Consider the following 22,536-nt stretch of genomic DNA (forward strand, 5'->3'; position numbering starts at 1 on the left):
TTCCACTCTCAACAGGTGGAGTTCCTTGGCCTCCGAAAACAAAGCGAAACCTTCCTGATCGATCTTAAATGAGTAAACATGCTTAAATAGGTCAATGAACCATGCTATACGCTCTCGACAACAGTAAAGAACGAAGGTCATTATGGCCGCTACGGAGTTTGGCAATACTTGCACCGAAATAACCCTATACGTGTTGAAGACACTCCAGAGCTCGTCGCACAAAGGTAACCAGAGGCCATGTTTAAACTTGTCTCGGTAGAAGACGTCCATCACTTAAGCCGACCCTGACATCTTTCGAAGAGTGACGCTATCATGTAGAACGTACTTCCTCTGCAATTCCTTCACTTCTTTCTCCATCAAAAAACAAAGGATCAACACCCTTGACAGAGAAAAAGAGGGTAGGGGAATGTTTCAAAGCTATTTTAAAGAACAGAAGACGGCTAAAAGATGAAAGAAAAAGAAAGATCGGATGCACAGAAAAGAAACCAAGGCTCGTAAAATAAAAAGAAGTGATCCCTAGTCCTACTTATAAGACGAACGTGCAAAATGATGTGTCACATAACCGAACATCTCTTCAAATTTATTCAAATGTCGTTTCATTTTCAAATAACATTATTACACGTCTATAACAAAGTGCTTTATGAACGCGTCCTCCAATGTCTCAACGGGGGCATACCCCTTCTGAGTTAGCCTTTTGATGATCATCTGCCCATCTATCCTAATTTGATCCATTCGGTCAGTTTTTTATTGGAACTTGCTTAGGTCATTCGGCTCGCGAAGCTCCCTCAGCTCATTCAGCGTGTCGACCAGCCCACTATGCAAGGTGGCAATCTCCTCCTACATGGCTAATACATTCTAGCCCATGGTCGCTAGATGGGTTGATAACACCCATACAAAATCTACAATGAGACCTCCAGCCACTACCTCCGGAGAATCGACCATCACCGCCAAGGGTTTAGACCCCCCTGTTTGCTACTCTATGGCTTCAAAGGAAGACGACCACCACTCTATTCGCTCCCATTCAGAGCCGATAGCAGGCAAAGGATCAGGGGACCAACCCCCTTCAGAAGTGATTGCCGGCAAAAGTCCCGCATATTCGGCCTACAAACCGACCAATACAATGGGGGCAGACTCCGCAACGTCCTTCGTCGGCTCACCATCCTGGCGATCCTCTGACTCATTCAATTCATCTACATTGGAATAATATCAAAAATTATTGAAAAATATCAACAGCCAAGGAAAATTTTACATTCCCATAAATCCATCTATAGAAGAAAGGATCTTAAAGGGCTTCTCTCCCTCTCGCGCTGATCTCCACCATCCTACAATAGCGATTGAGAAGATAAGATGATCGCTCCTCCCGCATCACCTCAACGCCTCCAGCTAGCAGGTCCTAAAAACCTATTTGTTTAATATTTTTACATTTTTTTTTTCTAAACTAATTTAGTTTGCATTTTAAAACACTATAAACATCTAAAAAATATTTGAGTTTTAAAAACCACCCAAAACATCTTACAACATATCAAATATATTTTATTTCAAGTAAAATATATAAAAAAATAAAAATAAAAATCAAATATGTTCCCAAACAGCTCCTATGTGTAAATAAATTATCAAATTATAACCAGTTTATTCATCATAATTTACCAATTTATAATGAGCTATTTATCAAAAGCTCGCTTTCTGATTTATAAACTGCCTACCTTCCTGGGTTCCTCCCTCTCTAAGCATGCTTCACAAGTAATATAACTTAGACCAGCATTTCTGATGTTAACATGAAGAGTGAAATATGAATCAGGATTTTGTTTTGAGCCAAACCCAACCAATCAACACTAAGATTTGCTTCACAAGAAAGTGTTTTGTAGGACCAATACATAGCTTTGCTCCACTCCTAATCATGTTGTTAATCACAATTTATTTGTCTTTCACCTTCAATTCCATGGTTTTCAACAAAAAAAACCATAGTTTCATATAAATAATGTACATAAGATTTAGAAAATTACAATAATAATCTCACAAATGTTTCTAATCAGAATGTTAGATATTCAGACCTGCATCAGCCTCAATGATTTGAGCCAAGAATGATCAAAAGAAAAAATCAGCAACAATTTGTAATTGCAGACATTTCTTGAAGGACTTATTTTTCACCAATCTATGCCCAACTCTCGTGCGAGGAAAAGCTCTTCGACATAGCGAATGACAGGACCCGACGACGTTATGTATTTCTGCATCTGAACTCTAGCTGATTCCTCTGCAACAAATAAACATGATAGAGCAACCAGAAATGAATTTATATATACATTTTTAATTTAAAAAGAAATGGTAGGAAACTATTATACGAGCCCCGGTCATCCCTCATGTGCCTAAGAATTCGTGTACCACACCCTACACTCGGGAGTAATTGAACCCGATAACAGAGAGGACTTACAACTGACAAGCAGATGCCCAACCAACTGATCTGAGTAGGCGACACAAATGAATTTATATATATATTACATTGAATATGATAATTAAAACATACCATCTTCATTTAGCTTCTTCAAAAGTTGGGATCTAGAGGGCAGGGCGTACATTCCAGCAGCAACTGCCTTTCTAATTGCCCACCCATGATGAGGAGCAAAAACTTTGGAATAAGCTATGGATGCAGGATCCTTGAGAGAGTTCCCACTGATGCATAAATGGAAAGGAATCAGCAATGACACGGAGTAAGTAACACTAGATTACTCGTTAGCGTCGCCATTGTTCGTCTCCTGAATGTCTGAGGTTAACTTTATGAATTCTATAATCTTTTTCATTGCATATGGTGTTATCTACACTTGTTTTTCAATTGCAATATATGATAAACAAACATCATAGGTATTTAAGTACAAAAAAATAAGAAGATCACATATACATATAGATTTTATAAACTTACAATAAGGAACTCGTGCTACATAATTAGTGTTAAGCAACCATGATTTCACAAGGGGAGTGGAAAAAACAAAAAACATTAATGGTGAATATGTGATAAAACATAAAATATTAAAAGTAAATATTAGAATGGTTTGTGTGCCTGTATTTAATAAAATAATAAGAATTAATTATTAATCACAAGAAAATTCTTTAGAACATACTCTGCTACTAGGATTTCCTCAAAAAGCACTTTGACCATGTCGATTCCGCGCTTCACCCTAAGAAGATTTCGTGAATGACTCCCGCCTTGCCTTACACAATCGGTCCTGATGTCTAATTCAAGCATAGATTGCAACGTTGAAATAGATTTTGCCGCTTCTTTAAGATCTTCTACCTGTTTTTACCCATGAAAATAAATAAGAAAGTTAAAGCAAACTAGTATTAAAAAAAAGATATAACATCAAAAAACACCAAGTAGATCATGCTGCAAATTTGTATCTCAATTCAATACTTTTGAATAATTTAAAATTTTGATATCTAGAACAGCCAGAACATGTTCAGATGAACTATAAAATCATAGAAGTTTTATTCAAACTGCATGATATATTTGTACTAGCATTCACCAATAATATTTTAAGACATGACTAAAATATGATAATCAAGAATGGAAAAATAGCATAATTATAAATATAAAATGTATTTGTTTGTTGTCATAAACGGTGACAGTAGAGTTTGAGTTAGTTGGTCATTGTGAGCCCAATATTACGTAACAGACCAGCACAAGAGTTATATCCTAGGAAAGTCCCTCTAATGCTCAAATCAACAATTAAACTTTAACTGTGAATAAAAACTAAAAATATTTCAGTCAAGTTTCCCTTTGGGATGAAGAAAGAGACTCAAAGAAGAGCCCTACACTCTTCTTCAGCGAAATAAGAAATCAACATGCCAATCTGGGAGTTTCACCATTGGGAAGACACATTGACTTCACTTATGAAAAGGCACAAGCAATCTTAACTTGGAAATAGTTTCTTATGAGACATTTCAAATCAAACAAGCCACAACAAACTAGTGTTAAGTGAAAATAATTCCAAGACCGGTCGGTCAAACCTTAATATGGCATTCTGTATCCCTGAGAAAGTATTTACATTGATATCCAAAAGATTGTAATATGGGAAGATTAAGGCTAGATCACCAGATTAGAATACCTCCTCATGAAAATGATCTAATTTTGATGAAATATTTCAAGTATAAAGATAATTAATCAGGACCTCAAAATACAAGGATAATTAATGCGCCCCTTAAAATTGTTGATTATGGATTAATCTCAATCATCAAATCAAAATCTTCAAAACTTGCACTTTCACAATCTCCATGCTACAAAAGATTTGTGAAAGTTCATCCATCAAGTATAAGATAACTAATCTTAAGGTACCAATTGTAACACCTAGAAATACCAATAATTTTGGAAAATATATCTTAAATTATGAATATAAACTAAATTCATCATCCCAAACCAATTTGTTAACCTAACTAAATTATGTCAGATAAAAATTACTAAATGGCTCACATCTAACATTATATTAGAATAAATATAAAGAATGAATCCCATTTCCAATACATCAATAATAACAAAAAGGTGATTGGAATGTTGATGTAAAGAACTTTGATAACTGATACAGCCAATTTAATCCAACTTCCAGTGCTACAATTAAAATTGAACTTTATTATGCTTTAATTAAATATGATATTTCATTTTCATTTAGATATATATATATATATGATCTTTTATCTAACATGTTTAAAAAGGGTAGGGCATCCTCAAGAATAACGGAGGAATCATGCAACAAAAGGAAACAATGAAAAAACAAAGAAGAGAAAACTTCACAAGAGAAAATAGCAAAGGAATATGCATAAGCAAGCCGGAGCCCTTTTTTACACTTGATTTGGCATCCTCCCATTTCATCCATTCCGTGATGACTACAAAAAGGAAGCTCAAATAAGAAGAAAACACTCTCCTCACCAAGTCCCTCGAAAAAAAAAAAAAAAAAAAAAAAAAAGAATAGACACTCAAGAGTCCTCACCACATCCCTCATTCAAGTAACCCCTTTTTTTTTTTTTTTTTTTTTTTTGCAAAGGATGCTTCCAATTGAATCCTGTCTCAAAAAAGTTTCAGCTTCCGTAATTGATCTCAACTACTGAACTAAAGTACTTTTCCACATCTCTATTTTTCATAATCATGCTCCTTGTAGCTAAATCCACGTCTAAGCATAAAAAAACTTTTCTTGCGAGTGATAGTCCCTCCAAGATCTTATCAACAAAAACTAATGATGGTTTATCCAAAAAAAGACACTATTTGGAGAGTTCTGATAATACTTTAAATCCTTTAGACAGCTCTATCGTAAAGAGTTTTTACTAGTCCTCTATTGTAGCAAAGAAAATCTTGGTCAAACATAGAACCATCCCAACAACTTCGCACAAACTCTCATTGCCTTCATGTTCGCTATTTTTAATTCCTTTACAAGTACTACTGATCTCAATTGCACATCAACGACCATGTCTGCAACCTTCTAGTTAATTTCCAGTAGCACTTGAATGTGCACATGGATTATCATTATTGTACCAAATCACCTCGTCAATATACCAAATCATATCAACAACTTCCAAAACATCTTAGAGCCTTCTAGAATAGATAACTATTTTAAACTCTAGTAGTTAATTTGTCACAATGGTCAGAGACTTGGTCCAGAAAGAGGTTTCTCGGCAGTCGTAAATATCAAGTTTCAAAAACATATAGTATCATGTCTGCACCTCATAAATACTCAATTGTCCCACCAGCCAACTCAGCCACCTTGTCCGAGTGCTCTACAATGGCTCATTGGCCACCACATCAACCACCTCAACAAGGACACTAGTCACCTTGTTGACAACCTTGGCCATCTTCTGGAATCTCTTAGACTCCCAAAACATATAAAATATTTCCAAAAAATCCCATATATACACTCATCAAGAGTAATCAAGCATGAAAACTCCCATGCAAGGGATCTAAATGGAAATTTAAACAAAATTTAAACTGAATGGTTGTTTATAAAGGAAAGCTTGACTCAATTACTGTACTTAGAAATGGAAATAACCTAATATAGAAAAAATAAAAAAAATAGAGACCTAATTGTGTTCTCTGAAAAAAGGTAGGGATCTAATTATCGTCCTGTTAAAGACAAATTAACTCTCTAGTTTATGCTATTCATGTGCTCATAGGCTCACAAGTATTATTCTCCATACATAGGCTAATACACTTCAAAAGATCAATAATTCTATAAATCACATAAAATGCCTATCATATACTTTATCTGGAACTTAAGAAAGTAATTTAAGTGCTATAAATTTAAATTCAGATGCAGATTAAGGAAATTCTCCATTACATCTAAATCCACATGAAAGAAATTCAAGAATTCAAGTTCTTAGCCAGTTTAACGACTAGTACTTCACAGGCAGTATTGTATATATATGCATGATCTAGTTCCCTAATTTCTTAATCCCCGCTACAGCAGAAAAATCTGTGAGGAAATTGAGCTTCAAAATAGTCCAACAACTTAAAAATTTAGAATGAAAGTTAGCACTTTGTGTATATAAGAAGGAGAATTCCATAAAAATCAAAATGCTGTGAAAGAAATTGGACATATTTATATTTATGTGGCTTCGCACTTGGCAACTTAACCCAGGTACAGCTAATCAAAGCAGAAGTCCAATGTGCAAACTTAATTTATGCCTTTTTATTTTTCCAAAAGGCACCAGTTTATTGGTGGTATATATTATGTTAAAATACTATTTCATGTGAGAATGTTATTTTACAAAAACTGGCAAGTTTTCATCAAGGAGCAAACAAGTGGACATTCAACTTCTATAGATACAATTTGTTTGCCACTTGTTCATATACTCAAAATATCATCTACTTCTTCTCATTGCTCTAAATGTTAATTCATTGAAAATTTCTAAAAGGGAGCATTCAGATTTGTTGCTTTCAAGTTTCATAGCTTTCTTTTCATGCTACAGGTGGCTGGTTGATTAACCTTTAAGCAAACTCTTATAAAATGGGGATAAATATCAACTCGAGAAAATAAAATCTGTAAACCTCAAAACCATAGAGTTATGTTTTAATTCATAGCTTTCCAGCATTTGAAATTTCCTTTCAGCTGTTCAGTACGGGTTCAAGTTTATTAGTCACCGCCCTGGTTCTGCTTTCTCGGTTCTGTTATGTTTGTTTTTGGTCTTGTTGTCTCTGTGTTACTTGTCTTCCAATCTTATAACTCTATATCTAAAAGTGTCATATATCCTCTCATGTAAGTCTCTTCACTTTTATAAGATCAAAAAGTTTGTGATTCAACATGGTATCAAGCGTCACAAAAAACCTGTTTCTCTCAATCGTCTTGCCTGAATTTCTTTTGGTTTTCTTCTTCTTCCATTTCCATTTGGCTCTTTCTCATGAGTACCCTTTCTAATTCCTCAACTGTTGTTGTCATGGCAACCAAGCTGAGCAATTCTCTTCCCAGTGATAGGTCAGATCCCAACTCAGCTGAAATTTCTTTTGGGGAACATAAAAAATACCGTATCAGTTCCTCTTATTAACAATAATCATCCCACCTGGACAGCACAAGTGATAAAACGATTTCGTGCCAAAGGCTATGAAATCTTTCTTAATGGCTCTTGCAACAGTCCAAACCAATACATCTAAAGACCCTTCAGGTATCGAAATTCATAATCCTGACAATAGCAAATATATTTTCATTGACCAGAATCTTCTCGCTGCTTTCTATTCTGTTGTCTCCACATACATTCTCCCCTATCTTCTCTATTTTGACACATGTGTCGAAATCTAGAACATTGTGGAACGAAGGCTTCAATCATCCATTTGATCTAACATCCTCCAGCTCAAAAATGAATTACACAACATTTCAAAAGGAGATGAGATCATGAATCAGTATCTTTCAAAAATCAAATATAAAGTGGATATCCTGGCCACTGTTGGAGTAATTCTTGACTTTGAAGACATATGTCGCTGCACTCTTAACAACCTTCCTTCCAGTTATCATGCTTTCCAGACGTCTATCTACACTAACTTGAAGCCCATTAGTCTTGATGCTTGTAAATCTCCACAGTGAGAAACTCAACCTGACATGAGAAGTGACCAAAGAAGCAAAAACAAACATAAACACCGCGCTTGCTGCTGCTCAGGTCATAGCAAGTATAAGAGCCATGTTAGATATTATAGTTTTGTATTTCTATTGTTTTATCAATTAAGGGTAGTTTAGCCTTTTCACTTATTGTACATATATATACTCTTGTAATGAGGTAATTGGGTAGATTTGAAACCCTAGACACTTTTGTTAGTCTCCTCTTTCTCTTCTCCTTCTAAATAGCAGTTGCAATTGTTTACATGGTATCAGAGCAGTTCTGATCCAGCATCAACGGGACTGTGAGTTACTAGAGATTTTGGCGACTCTAATCTGTCGATCGCGAACTTGGGTTTCCCGTTCGTGATTGCTAGCCCGTTCGCGATTTTGGCGATCCGAATACCACGCGATAGGGTTTCCCGTTCGCGATTTCGACAATCTGTCTGTTTCTGGTGACTGCGGTGGAGAGGTGCGATAGGAATAAAAAGGATCGTAGGCTTCAGGGTTGTGAGGCCCAGATCAGAGATTTTGGAGGTTTCATTGCATGTAGTTGCAGTTTTTCGGGTGATTTATCGTCATTGGTATTGATCTTACTATTTTTTTTTTCTTTTTTTGTATCGTTGCAATGACCGGTGAAAAAGATGATTCTCTTCAGTCTATTAGCGTTCAATTAAATAGACAGTATTACTCTTATTGGAGTTATGTACTGAAGAATTTTTTGAAGGCAAAAGAATGTGGGTTTATGTTTCTGGAACCTCTCTTAAGCTCATAAATGAAAATGATGAAAAATATGAAGAAATGTTGGAATTATGAGAAGCAGATAATTCAAAAATAATCACTTGGATCAATAACTCGACACAATCAATCGGTGTTCAATTAGCAAAATATGAAACCGCCAAAGAAGTTTGGAATCATTTGAAAAAATTATATGTGCAGTCAAATTTTGCAAAACAGTATCAATTAGAAATAGATTTTTGTGCTCTTCAACAAAATAACATGAGCATTCAAGAATTTTATTCAGCCATGACTAATCTTTCGGATCAGTTATCTCTTACTGAGTCTGCAGAATTAAGAGCTTTAAACCATACACTGATCGTAGAAAAGAACAACGTTTGGTTCAGTTTTTTATGGCTCTTCAAGATGATTTTGAAGAGCTTCGTGGAACAATTTTACATCGCAATCTTATTCCAACAGTTGACTCGGTGGTTAATGAATTATTAGCTGAAGAGATTCGTCTCAAGTCTCAATCTGAGAAAGGGAATGTTGAGAAAGGGATCCTCCCCACTCATAATCCGTCTGTTTTTGTAGCTACTCATAATAAAAGCAAATCTCATGAAAAAATTGATTTTGATGAATGTAGCTTTTGTAAGCAAAAGGTTCATTGAAAAGCTCAATGTCCAAAGTTGTTGAACAAATCACAGTAGTCACAACAACTCAAATCATTGCACCCACGCAGCTTCAAGACTCCAACATCAAATGTTGCAGCAATTGCTCCTCCGACAGACTCTCTTGGTGTTGGACATGCATATTCTTCGGGTCCTACAGTAGTTATGCTTGTTTAGCAGTTTCAAAAGTTTCTTGTCACACAACCACAAGTCATGTCTGCCTCCTCAAATATTGGTTTGTCTTCTTCTAGCTCATCAGGTATATCTTTTTTCATTTGGATTCTTGACTCTGGAGCCTCTCATCATATGTCTATGTCATCTGACTTTACATCATTTGTATCCTTACATCATGCATCATCTATATCTGTCATGACTGCTGATGGCACTCCTATGTCATTGGCAGGCATTGGGGTCTATATGCACACCACATTTATCCCTTTCAAATGTTTACTATATCTCCAATCTTACTTTGAACCTTGTTTCTATTGGTCAATTATGTGATTCAGGTTTCTCAGTTTTACTTTCTTCCACCTCTTGTTATGTGCAGGATCCGCAATCCAGGAGGTTGATTGGGACAGGCTGCAGGTAAGGTGGATTTTATATTCTGGATGAGCTAAGAGTTCCAGATGTTGCGGCTTCCAGTGTTGACTTGTCATCGTTTTGTTTGAGTTCATCTTCTTCTAAATTTTATCTATGACACTCTCGCCTTGAACATGTCTCCTCTTCTCGTCTAAAATACTTGGTTTCTACAGGAGTTTTGGATGAGTTAAAAACTAGTGATATTTCTGACTGTTGTGGTTGTAAACTTGCTAAATTTTCTGATTTACCCTTTTCTAAAAGTGTTTCACTTTCTGTTGCACCTTTTAATTTGGTTCATTCGGAAATATGGGGTTCATCACCTGTTGCTACAAAAAGTGGTTTCAAATATTATGTCTCGTTCATTGATGAATATACCCGATTTTTATTGGATCTATCTTATGAAAAATCGGTGTGAATTTTTCAGTGTTTATAATATGTTTTGTGCATTTGTCAAAACTCAACATAATGCATGTGATCTGGATATTCTCTGAATTACTTGTATGTGATGGAACTTTCCTTCAAACTTCTTGTACTGAAACTTCTGAACAAAATGGAGTTACTGAAAGGAAACATCGTCACATTGTTGAAACAGCTCGTTCCCTTCTTTTGTCTAGCTCCGTTCCAAGTGAATTTTGGAGGGAAGCTATTCTTAGTGATGTCTATAGTATTAACAGAATTTCATCTTCTGTTACTTCAGGTTTGTCTCCCTTTCAAAAACTATATGGACATACTCCTGATTATTCCTCTTTGAGAGTTTTTGGTTCTACTTGTTTTGTTCTTCTTCCTCATGTACAACGTAATAAATTATTTTTGCGATCGGTAATCTATGTATTTCTTAGTTATGGTGATAGTCAGAAAGGGAATCGTTGTTATGATCCTGTCACTCAAAAACTGTCTCACGATATGTTGTATTTCTTGAGCATATATCATTTTACTCCATTCCTCCTCATAGTTTTACAAAGTCTTATCTTATCCCAATTGATCATTTTCACATAGATATAGATATTGAACCTCATCATGTGATTCATCATCCAAATAATCTTGATATTGAGCTTTACAGGGTTGACACTGGTAGTTCTGCAGATCCAGATGCTCCCCCTATCACTGGTAGTTGTTGACACTGGTAGTTCTGCAGATCCAGATGCTCCCCCTATCCCTACTTCTTCCCAAGAACCTTCTGCGATTGTGGATCCTCCTCTTCTTCGGTACCCTCAACGTGATCGTAAGTCTACTAAATTGCCAGATTTTGTTTACTTTACTTATTCTACTTCTTTTGCTTCCTTTTTAACCTTCATTCACAATTTGTTTGAGCCCACTTCCTATCAAGAGACTGTTCTTGATCCTCTTTGGCAGAAAGCTATGACAGATGAACTCTCTACTTTGCAGAAAACAGATACTTAGGACCTTATCTCTCTTCCTCCAGGAAAACGTGCAATTGGTTCTCGTTGGGTGTATAAAATCAAAACCAAGTCTGATGGGTCAGTTGAGTGATATAAAACTCGTTTGGTTGCTAAGGGACTTTCTCAACAGTATGGTCTAGATTATGAAGAAATATTTGCTCTTGTTGCCAAAATGACTACTATTCGTGCTCTTATTGCAGTCGCATCTATTCATCAGTGGCATATTTCTCAAATGGATGTTAAAAATGCATTCTTAAATGGTGATCTTCAAGAAGAAGTTTACATGGTGCCTCCACCCGGTGTCTCTCACAATCATGGTGAAGTTTGTAAATTAAAGAAAGCTCTCTACGGCCTTAAACAAGCTCCTCGAGCTTGGTATGAAAAGTATTATATTGTGATTGCATCGCTTGGTTTTCATTCTGGCTCACATGACACTGCCTTGTTTCTCAAGAGTACCTCCCATGATCGTATCATACTCTCTCTATAAGTTGATGACATGATCATTACTGGGGATGATGATAATGGGATTACAGAGTTGAAATTACAATTAGCTCAGCAGTTTGAGATGTAAGATTTGGGTACTCTTCGATATTTTTTGGGGATTGAAGTGGCTCATTCTCCTAGAGGTTATCTTCTTTCCCAATCTAAGTATATTGGTACCATCATTGAACAAACCCATCTCTCTGATACTAGGACAACTACTACTCCTCTTGAGCTTAATGTTCATTATAGCTCTTCTGATGGTGTTCCTTTGTCCAATCCCACTTTGTATTGTACACTTGTTGACAGCTTGGTATATATTACCATCACTAGACCTGATATTTCTTATGCAGTGCAAGTCGTCAGCCAGTTTATTGCTTCTCCTACTACATTTCATTGGGCAGTTATTCTTCACATTCTTCGTTATCTTCGGGGCACTCAATTTCAGAGTCGTCTCTTTCCTGCATCTTCCTCATTGGAGGAATTACGTGCATACTCTGATCTCTGATGCTGATTGGGGTGGTGATTCCACCAATCGTAAGTCGACCACAAAATTTTGTATTTTTCTAGGAGATTCTCTCATTTTTTGGAAGTGTAAGGAGCAAGCAGTTGTCTCTCGCTCTTCTACCGAAGCTAAGTATCGTGTCATGGCATTCACTACTGTAGAAATTGTTTGGTTGCGTTGGTTACCTGTTGATATGAGTGTCTCTTTCTCCAGCCCAACTCTTATGTACTGTGATAACAAGAGTGCTATATAAATTGCCCGCAACTCAGTCTTCCATGGGCGCACCAAACATATTGAGATTGATTGTCATTTCACTCGCCATCATTTTCAACATGGCACCATTACCTTACCCTATATTTCTTCCTCCATGCAACTAGTTGACGTGTTTACGAAATCGCATTCCACTCAACGCTTTTATTTTTTGACTAGCAATGATTCCCCTTGATGCATCGTGAGTTTGAGGGGGGATGTTAGATATTATAGTTTTGAATTTCTATTGTTTTACCAAGTAAGGATAGTTTAGTATTTTCACTTATTGGACATATATATACTCTTGTAATGAGGTAATTGGGTAGATTTGAAACCCCAGCCACTTTTGGTTGTCTCTTCTCTTTCTCTTCTCCCTCTCAATAGCAGTTGCAATTGTTTACAAGCCAAACCAATATCCACTACAATAGGAATTCTCAAAATTCCTGCTATCACAAGAACCATAAGAACAACGCTCTCAGTCAGTATAAAGGGCATACTTCATCTGGCGTCAGAAATTTCAATAACAGACGCAAGAACACTAACATTACTTGCCAAATCTACAATAAATTTGGCCATTCTGCATTTAAATGTCGGCATGGGCATGATCACACCTATCAGCCTCCAACTAATCTCAATTCTAACTCAATCTCCAATCATGACAACAATTGAATCCTGGATAGCGGCGCTAGTGAACACCTTATATCAAATTCAACTCAGTTGCACAACATCAACACTATAAAGTTGACAATTTTATCACCATTGGAAATGGACATCACTTTCCTATTGCTCAAACTGGTCAGGGGCTCGTTCCGACACCTATGTGTAAGCTCTTACTTTATAACATTCATCATGTACCTAATCTAGCTTACGGTTTACGTTCAGTCCATAAGTTAACTACTCAAATCTATTACATTATTACTTTTATTGCTAATGGCTATTCAATTAAGGATATGCAGACCAAAACAAATACTCCTTGAGGGATCATGCATACAAGGGTTGTATCCAATAAAATCTCTCAGCAACTCTCCAACACCACTCAAAATTTAGCCCTCATATCAGTCCAAGAAGTTCCAAATCTATGGGACAGAAGAATCGGGCATTCCCATCATAAAATCCAGCATGTTTTTTCCCCCTCTATTCCAAGTTTACAGCATATTAGTAATAAGACTCATTGTACTTCATGTAATATGTCCAAAAGTGGAAAGCTATCTTTTCATAAATCTATTACTAGTGCTACAACACCTTCACATCAAAATTATAAATATTATATCATTTTTGTAGATGACTTTTCCCATTTCACTTGACTATATTTTCTTAATCATAAAGATGAAACCTTCACTACATTTAGAGAAATTAAAAACTTAGCTGAAATCAACCCAATTCTCATATAAAAAACATTAGAACAGATAGCGGAGGTGAATACTAGAATTCTCAATTCAAAAGCTTCCTAAATCAATTTGGCATTCAACATTATTATACCTACCCTTACAATCCTAAATAAAATGAAATCGCTAAAAGAGAGCACAGGTATCTTATTGAGACAGTTCGAACTCTTTTAAATGAAGCTTCCCTTCCTACAAACCTATGGGTTGATACATCACTCACTGCTAGCTATCTCATCAATAAGTTACCTACAGAAATTCTGAAATATATATCACCACATGAGACTTTATACAACAAACCGCCAACCTATAAGCATTTAAAAATATTTGGTTGTTGATGTTTTCCATGACTCAAGCCCTAGTTCAAACATAAACTTCATCCTCTTTCTAAAGAGTGTATTCCTTGGCTATACTCCCTTTCAAAAAGGTTATAAATGTCTAGACATTCAAACAAACAAGACCTATATCTTTCGACATCTAATATTTAATGACATGTGTTTCGATATTAGAAAAATACTTTTTTTTTTCAAAACAGCACACAAACTTCACATTACATCTATCTCCACTTCTTCTCGTACCATCTAGTATTGTTTACCCTTTCAAAATATCTTCCAATACCATCAAGTCTCCCACAACTGACTCCATCACTCTTCGGAATACTTATCCAGATTCCATCTTGCCCATTGAACCAACCCTTTGTCATAACCATGAACAAATCCCTCCTCCTTCACCTATTCCTACAAAATATCACATGCCTACCAGAACTAAAATAAGTAACCTTAAACCCAGGACAATTCTTAATTTCATTCATCAAGCCATTAGTCATCCTACAACTTTATGCCTGTATAAAATGAAAACTGGAAACAAGCTATGTCATCTTAATTCCAAGCATTACAAGCTCAAAGGACATGGGAATTGGGACCTCCCACATCCCAGCACAACATTCTTGGTTGCAAGTGGACATTCAAGGCTAAAATCAATTCAGACGGGAGAGTTGCTCGTTACAAAGCCAGGCTTGTTAACCAAGGGTTCAAACAACAAGAAGACAAAGATTACCTAGAAACATTCAATCTTGTTGATAAAATATTTATTGTTCGTGTCTTCCTAACCATAGCAGTCACTTTCAACAGGCGGATTCTTCAATTGGATGTATCAAATGCTTTCCTTCAAGGAAACATACATGAGACTGTCTATATGCAACAACTTAAAGGCTTCATACATCAACTTCATCCACCTCATGTACCAACCCTTTGTCATAACCATGAACAAATCCCTCCTCCTTCACCTATTCCTACAAAATATCACATGCCTACCAGAGCTAAAATAAGTAACCTTAAACCCAGGACAATTCTTAATTTCATTCATCAAGCCATTAGTCATCCTACAACTTTATGCCTGTATAAAATGAAAACTGGAAACAAGCTATGTCATCTTAATTCCAAGCATTACAAGCTCAAAGGACATGGGAATTGGTACCTCCCACATCCCAACACAACATTTTTGGTTGCAAGTGGACATTCAAGGCTAAAATCAATTCAGACGGGAGAGTTGCTCGTTACAAAGCCAGGCTTGTTAACCAAGGGTTCAAACAACAAGAAGACAAAGATTACCTAGAAACATTCAATCTTGTTGATAAAATATTATTGTTCGTGTCTTCCTAACCATAGCAGTCACTTTCAACAGGCGGATTCTTCAATTGGATGTATCAAATGCTTTCCTTCAAGGAAACATACATGAGACTGTCTATATGCAACGACTTAAAGGCTTCATACATCAACTTCATCCACCTCATGTATGCAAACTAAAGAAAGCTATTTATGGGCCAAAGCAATCTCCTAGACAATGACACGATACCCTTACAATATACCTCAGCAAGTGAGCTTCAGAATTGGCTCAACTGATCCTTCATTATTCTGCTACCATAAAAACAACACATACATATATCTACATCCTGATATATGTGGATGATATTTTAATAGCTGGAAATGATTCTGAAACAATTGACACCACTCTCCACGGTTTTCATGGAAAATTCGAGATGAAAACACAGGGAACCACTAAGAAATTTGTTGGTATAAATTCTACCCACGCTTCAGATGGCCTACACCTAAATCAAACTGCCTACGCTCAACAAATCCTTCATACTTTTGACAAGTTCTAAATATGTTCAAAATCCCACTAATACGAGGAAATCTTATTAGCAACCTAATCAAACAACTTTAATGATCCCTCTTTTTATCGTAAACTAATTGGCTCCTTGCAGTATTTAACTCTCACAAGGCCTGACATAACCTACGTTGTAAATCAAGCCATTTAAACAATGCATCAACCAACTCAACACAACTTTCAACAGTTAAAACGTCTTCTCCGATATTTACAAGGCACTACAGATCTTGGTCTACTAATAATCAGAGGGAATTTTAAACTCAAGGCTTGCTGATGTAGATTGAGTTGGCGATCCTATCGATCGGAATTCTACAATTAGTTTTTGTGTATTCCTAGGATCTACACTTATCTCTTGGTCTGTTAAAAAATAAGTTACCATTGTTAGGTCTTCAACTGAAATTGAATATAGAGCTTCAACAACGACTAAGACAAAAAAAGTCTGGCTAAGAAGATTATTTTAAGAATTTCAAATCCCTTTAAATTCTTCTATTACTCTATATTGTGACAACAACTCTCCAATAACTCTTGCAAACAACCCAATCTTTCATGCTTGAACCAAAAATATAGAAATAAATTGTCACTACATTCGAGAATACATAAAAAAATAACTAAATTGTAGTTCATCGTGTCAATACAATCGATCAAATAGCTGATCTATCTACAAAACCTCTTCCCAATTTCACGTTCAAGTATCTCAGCAGCAAACTGACAATCTCAAACAAAGACTACCAGTTTGAAGGCGGGTGCAAAGTCATAGCTTTCGAGCATCTGAAATATCCTTTCTACTGTTCATCACCGATTCAAGTCTGTCAGTCACTGGCCTAGTTCTGCTTGCCCTGTTCTATTATGTTTGTTTATGGTCTTGTTGTCCCTGTGTTACTTGTCTTCCTATCTTGTAATTCTATATATAGAGGGTCATATATCCTCTCTCGTAACTCCCTTCATTTTCAAAAGATCAAGAAGTCTGTGATTCAACATTATCTACTCTCAAATTTACTAGCAAGATCTTTCCAAAGTTTCGGGATGCATACTCCCAAGTTCCCCATCTTTCAGAATCAAAAGAATACAGTTTTCATGCTCATCATTAGCTACAGAGCTGATGTTTGGGGAAGGATATATGACTTCTTCTCGATTCATTAGAACTACGAACTAAGCAATGTGATTAGTACCATGATCAAATGAACCATTTAGCTTTCATCCAATTTCAGCAGCATTAAATCCCACTTAGAAATGATAGGACATGATCAAGATTATAGCATTTCAACACACGTCCATTCTAAATTACACCCACCACAACCTTGAGAAACTGCACCCTAAAATTTCACGAATTACGGCATTCCGTTCCTGTCATTACATGAAAAACGTAGCTGCAGAATCCGATAACATAATCAAGAACAACTTTAACAAACACAAGGAAGCAATTTGCAACCAGAATCAACCGAATCACCGAATTCTAACAGCCCAATCAACCAGACCGTAATCCCTCTCGGCAAACTACCTTGGAGGCGTTTCAAATCAAATCAAAGGATCCAATAAAAATGAACAAGAACTACCTTGGAGACGTAATCCCTCTCGGCAAACTTGAAGGCGATCCCAAGGCATCCAAAAAGAACAGAAACGCGAGAGCACGCATCTGAGAAGTTAACAGACTCGATGGGCACAGACTTGGAGTTGACCGTCTCCGCCAGACCGTCGAAAGCACGGCTTGTCCTCTTCGGCCGCCATAGGTGAAGAACCTTCCAGGGCTTAATCTCTCCCCTTGCTCTCTAGCGCAAGCTCGCTTGGCGTTAGGGTTCCGGAGTTTAGCCTCTGCTTCTAATCTCTGGTATGCCTTGGATCCACCATTTCCCAACAATGAAGATGCCATCGCCTGCCGAGCAGGACAAAATATTGCATCTGGACCGTGTGTTGTGTTATGGTGCCGCTTTTTAAATTTTCTTTGAGAGCTGTATTTTTTTCATCAAGTATGATTATTTGTGGTCAGTGCTAAAAAATTATGTTTAATTTTTGCCCCAAATAGACCCTAAAAAGTATTAGCAAAAGCGAAAATTCATATTTTTGCGGGTGACCCTACTCGAATCCAACTTGTTTCTTCGAAAACAAAATCACACATTTCCATATGTTTCCATTTCCATCATATTTTGCCATAAGTAGTGTTTCATGATTAGATTTTCTCATGTGATTTTGATAGCTTGGGTTTCATTTGTTTGAAATCTCTCATATTGTGGGTGGCCTAACGCAAAGCTTTGTGTTTTCATCTTTAGTTGTCGGGACCTCTCTCTTTCTCGCAATGTAAGTTGTTAATTTGATGTTTTTGTTTTCAGAAACTCATGTTAGCTCAAGATTTAGTGTTTATGGTACAAACTCATGTATTTATTTCTTTTAGTTTTCAAAGAAGCTAAATATAGAAGAATGAAAAAAAAGAAAGAAATGAAGTCAGAAAACCAAGTGGTCCACAATGAGCATCTAGGTAAATTGGAAATAAGTTTGGTTGCTTTTCAAAAGTTTATTCTATAGGATTTTGATTATATGTAACTGAGATATGTATTGCATCATATACATTTACCTCTTTTGTTTAACGAAAAACTTAACAGCTAAATAAATCATATGTATTGATGATTTTGTATTGAAAGAGAAAGTATTTTACCTTGTAGGATTTATCACATGTACAATCAGTTCAATACTACCACAAAACAAGTATAATACCACCCTACTTTCACACTAATAACACCACAAGATCGCCACATTTGTATCACAATAACAACATGATACAACCACAGAATTACCACAATACATGTTATTGGAGCGGTAATTCTGCGTTATTGTGGGGGTAGTTTGGTGAAATTATCATGTTAATTTGGCATTACTATAGGTGTATTTTTATGATATCTTGATTGTTAAGTGATGTTATTGTGGTAATGTTGTGATATTCTGGAAGAAATTTTAGTGGTATCCTACAGTTAAGTTAGGGTTATTGGGTGGTAAAGTGGTGTTATTGTGGGGGTAATTTGGCGGTATTATCATGTTAATTTAGTGTTACTATGAGTGTGTTATCCCGTTATCTTGATTTTTAAGTGGTGTTTTTAGGGTAATGTTGTGGTATTTTAACTAAAATTTTGGTGGTATCCTGCAGTTAACTTGGTGTTACTGGGGTGATAATGTGGTGTTATTGTGAGAGTAATTTGGTGGTATTATCATGTTAATTTAGTGTTATTATGGGTGTATTTCTCTGATATCATGATAGTTAAGTGGTGTTATTAGCGTAATGTTGTGGTATTCTGGAGGAAATTTTGTGATATCAAGTTGTTAAGTTGGCATTATTGGAGTGGCAATGTGATGTTATTGTGGGGGTAATTTTGTGGTACTATCATGTTATTTTGTTGTTACTATGGATGTATTTTTTCTGATATCGTGATTATTAAGTGGTGTTATTAAGGCAATGTTGTGGTATTCAGGAGAAAATTTTGGTGTTATCTTGCAGTTAAGGTGTAATTGGGGTGTTAATGTGATGTTAGTGTGGGGGTAATTTCGTGGTATTATCATGTTAATTTGGTGTTACTATGGGTGTATTTTTCTAATATTTGATTGCTAAGTGGTGTTATTGGGGTAATGTTATGATATTCTGCAAGAAATTTTGGCGGCATCCTGCAAGTAAGTTGGTGTCATTTATGTGGTAACGTGGTATTATTGTGGTGATAATTTGGTGGTATTATGATGTTAATTTGGTGTTATCATGTTAGTATCTAAGTTTTATTCTGGTTTTGATTTGTTGTTATTATGGTGGTAATTTGGTTTTACTTTGGTTGTCTTGTCGTATTGAATTGGTGTTACTGGGTGAATTCAGGTATTTTAGTATTGAATTGGTGTTATTATGATGTTATCTTAGAGGTATTTTGTTTTTCAGTGTTGTGACTAAAATGATAATTTGGTGATAATATGATGTTATCTTTTTATTGAATTGTTGTTTTAATGAAGATATTTTAGGATAAATAAGATGTATTTTAAGTGTTAATTTGGAGTTATTATTGTGATATGTAAGTTGTATTCTGGTTTTGATTTGTTGTTATTAGGGTGGTAATTTGGTTGTACTTTGGCGATATTGCGCTATTGAAGTGGTTTTATTGTGGATGTATCTTGGTGGTAAATTGGGGTTAATTTGGTCTTCAATTGGTATTATTTAGGTGTCATCTTTGTGGTATTTTGTTTTTCAATTAGTTTGAATAAATTAATGTTTTGGAGGTAATATGATGTTTATTGAATTGTTGTTTTCATAGATTTATTTTAGGATAAATTGGTTGAATTTAGTTGTTAATTTAGTGTTATTAAGGTGATATCTAAGATGTATTCTAGTTTTGATTTGGTGTTATTAGGGTGGTAATTCAGTTATTATAGTGTTATCCTAGTAATAATCTTTTTTTTCAATTGGTTTTATTCAAATGAGAAGGTGTTATTATGATGTTATCCTATTCGAATATGTTTTTATGAGAAGTATATTATTGGTAAATTGTGAGTATTCTGGTCTTGAATTTGTGTTATTATGGTGTTATCCTAGTTAGAATCTGTTTTTCAATTGGTGTTATCCTAGATGGTTTTCTCATATAGGTATTTTGATGGTAAAATGGTTGTATTAAGTTGTTAATTTGACATTATTATGGTGGTATCCTAGTAGTGTTAATATGATTCTACCTAGACATTGTTTTCTTTTGCAGGGATGTTCAACTGTAGATGTCGACCATTTGTTGTTAGATCTGTTCCTGGTGTGGTTAGACATACCTTAATCGAGGAGATAGTAAATACGCTGAAGGTTGTAAATGTGTTCCAATTTTTTAATATGTATGCATATCAACAAGAAAACATCATAATATTATTTGTCGGTCAACATAAAAAATGTTCGCAGATCAAACAAATGTAATAAAATATTTAGTTTATGTAATCGAGCCACGCTAAGAAGACATGTGTTTATTCCTCTGGATAGGTATATTATTTGTGGTGTGGTGCTCAATTATTTAAACAATTAAATGTGTGAGATCTTTTGTCGCATTTTCAGAATTAAAATATTATTTTCAAAAAATCAAAACTATATGTACACTAAATCAAAAAAGCGATCGTAAGAGCCAAACACAAGCTGTTCATGGATAACGAGTTTTTATGACAGCCTTAATCATATCAATTACATCATTACTTTAACTTTTATATATTATTTATTTATTATTTAATTAACTTAAGCCAATACGAGTCGAACATGATCAAATAAAAGTTTGTTCATGTTTGGCTCGTTTATAAATTGAGCTCAAAAAATCTATTTGTGCTCGACTCGTTTTCTTAACAAACAAATCAAACATGAGCTCCTTAGCGAGTCGTACACTAACTATTCACGAATGATGAGCTTTTTTGACAGTCCTTCTCACAATATTCATTTATTCAAAAAGTTGTAACATAATTAAAATTATATATTACACTACAATAACACCAATCACTCATCCCATTAAGTGGGGTTGGCTACATGAGTACATGAACATTTTTTCTCCATTATATCAGTGTCATATTTTCATTAATAAAATAAGATCATTTTAAATATAATATGCCTAAGTCTTTTTAGGTCTACCTTTGTCTTTCTTAATATAAGTTTAAAACATCTACTATCCTAACCAGATCATCAGATGGTCGATTTTAATGTGACCAAACCATCTAAGACGACTCTCTCTAATTTTATCTGTCACTGGAGCTACACTATCTCTTTAATGAATACATTCGTTTTGCATATTGTCTCAAGCCACTGACCTAAGCATTCTCATCTCAGCAACACTTAGTTTTATGCTTCTCTTTTAAAAGCCAATACTCTGCGACATAAAGCATTTTAGGTCTCACCGCCATCTTATAAAATTTTCCTTTAAGTCTATGTGATACTTTTCTATCACACAATAGGCTTAATGAATTCCTTCACTTCAACTAAAAAACTTGAATTCTACTAATAATATCCTCATATATGTCACCATCACATTAAACAATACACCCAAGATGTTTAAAACGTTCACGCCTTTTAATGATTTGATCACCCTGTCACTAGAACTACTGCTATTAAAATTACATTCTATGTATTCAATTTCAGATCTATTAAAATGATGTGTTTGTGTGTGTATCATATTTATATTATAATATTTTAGTATCATAATGTATTTCACTTTTAAATGATAAATAATAATAATATTTTTAATATGATGTTAAGAGAATTGAGTGTTATACAATAAAGTGTTTTAAATAGGAATTAAAATGTTATTTGATCCTTATTAAAGTACTAAAAAAATATCCAAATGTTTTTGAAAATTATTT

The 22,536-nt window shown here is 35.2% G+C and overlaps 1 protein-coding gene across 1 annotated transcript; it reads right to left on the bottom strand.

Moving 5' to 3' along the window:
• Nucleotides 1-1,817: 1,817 nt before the first annotated feature.
• On the bottom strand, nt 1,818-18,073 carry LOC110032507 (accelerated cell death 11). The gene is made up of 5 exons (XM_020736161.1): nt 18,038-18,073; nt 17,760-17,972; nt 3,114-3,286; nt 2,522-2,667; nt 1,818-2,251 (listed from the first exon to the last, which is right to left on the bottom strand). The coding sequence occupies exons 1-5, from the start codon at nt 18,071-18,073 to the stop codon at nt 2,145-2,147; spliced, it is 675 nt and encodes a 224-aa protein (XP_020591820.1). The 3' UTR covers nt 1,818-2,144.
• Nucleotides 18,074-22,536: the final 4,463 nt, after the last annotated feature.

This window comes from Phalaenopsis equestris, unplaced genomic scaffold (assembly GCF_001263595.1).
Source record: "Phalaenopsis equestris unplaced genomic scaffold, ASM126359v1 Scaffold000958, whole genome shotgun sequence".
NCBI lineage: Eukaryota > Viridiplantae > Streptophyta > Magnoliopsida > Asparagales > Orchidaceae > Phalaenopsis > Phalaenopsis equestris.

Excerpts from the sequence above, each read along its gene's own strand:
- LOC110032507 (XM_020736161.1), bottom strand. The coding sequence starts at position 18,073 with ATGGCATCTTCATTGTTGGGAAATGGTGGATCCAAG. Across the intron at positions 3,287-17,759 it reads AGAGGGATTACGTCTCCAAG|GTAGAAGATCTTAAAGAAGC; the intron begins GTAGTTCTTGTT and ends GGGTAAAAACAG. Across the intron at positions 2,252-2,521 it reads GAAGAAGCTAAATGAAGATG|AGGAATCAGCTAGAGTTCAG; the intron begins GTATGTTTTAAT and ends TATTTGTTGCAG.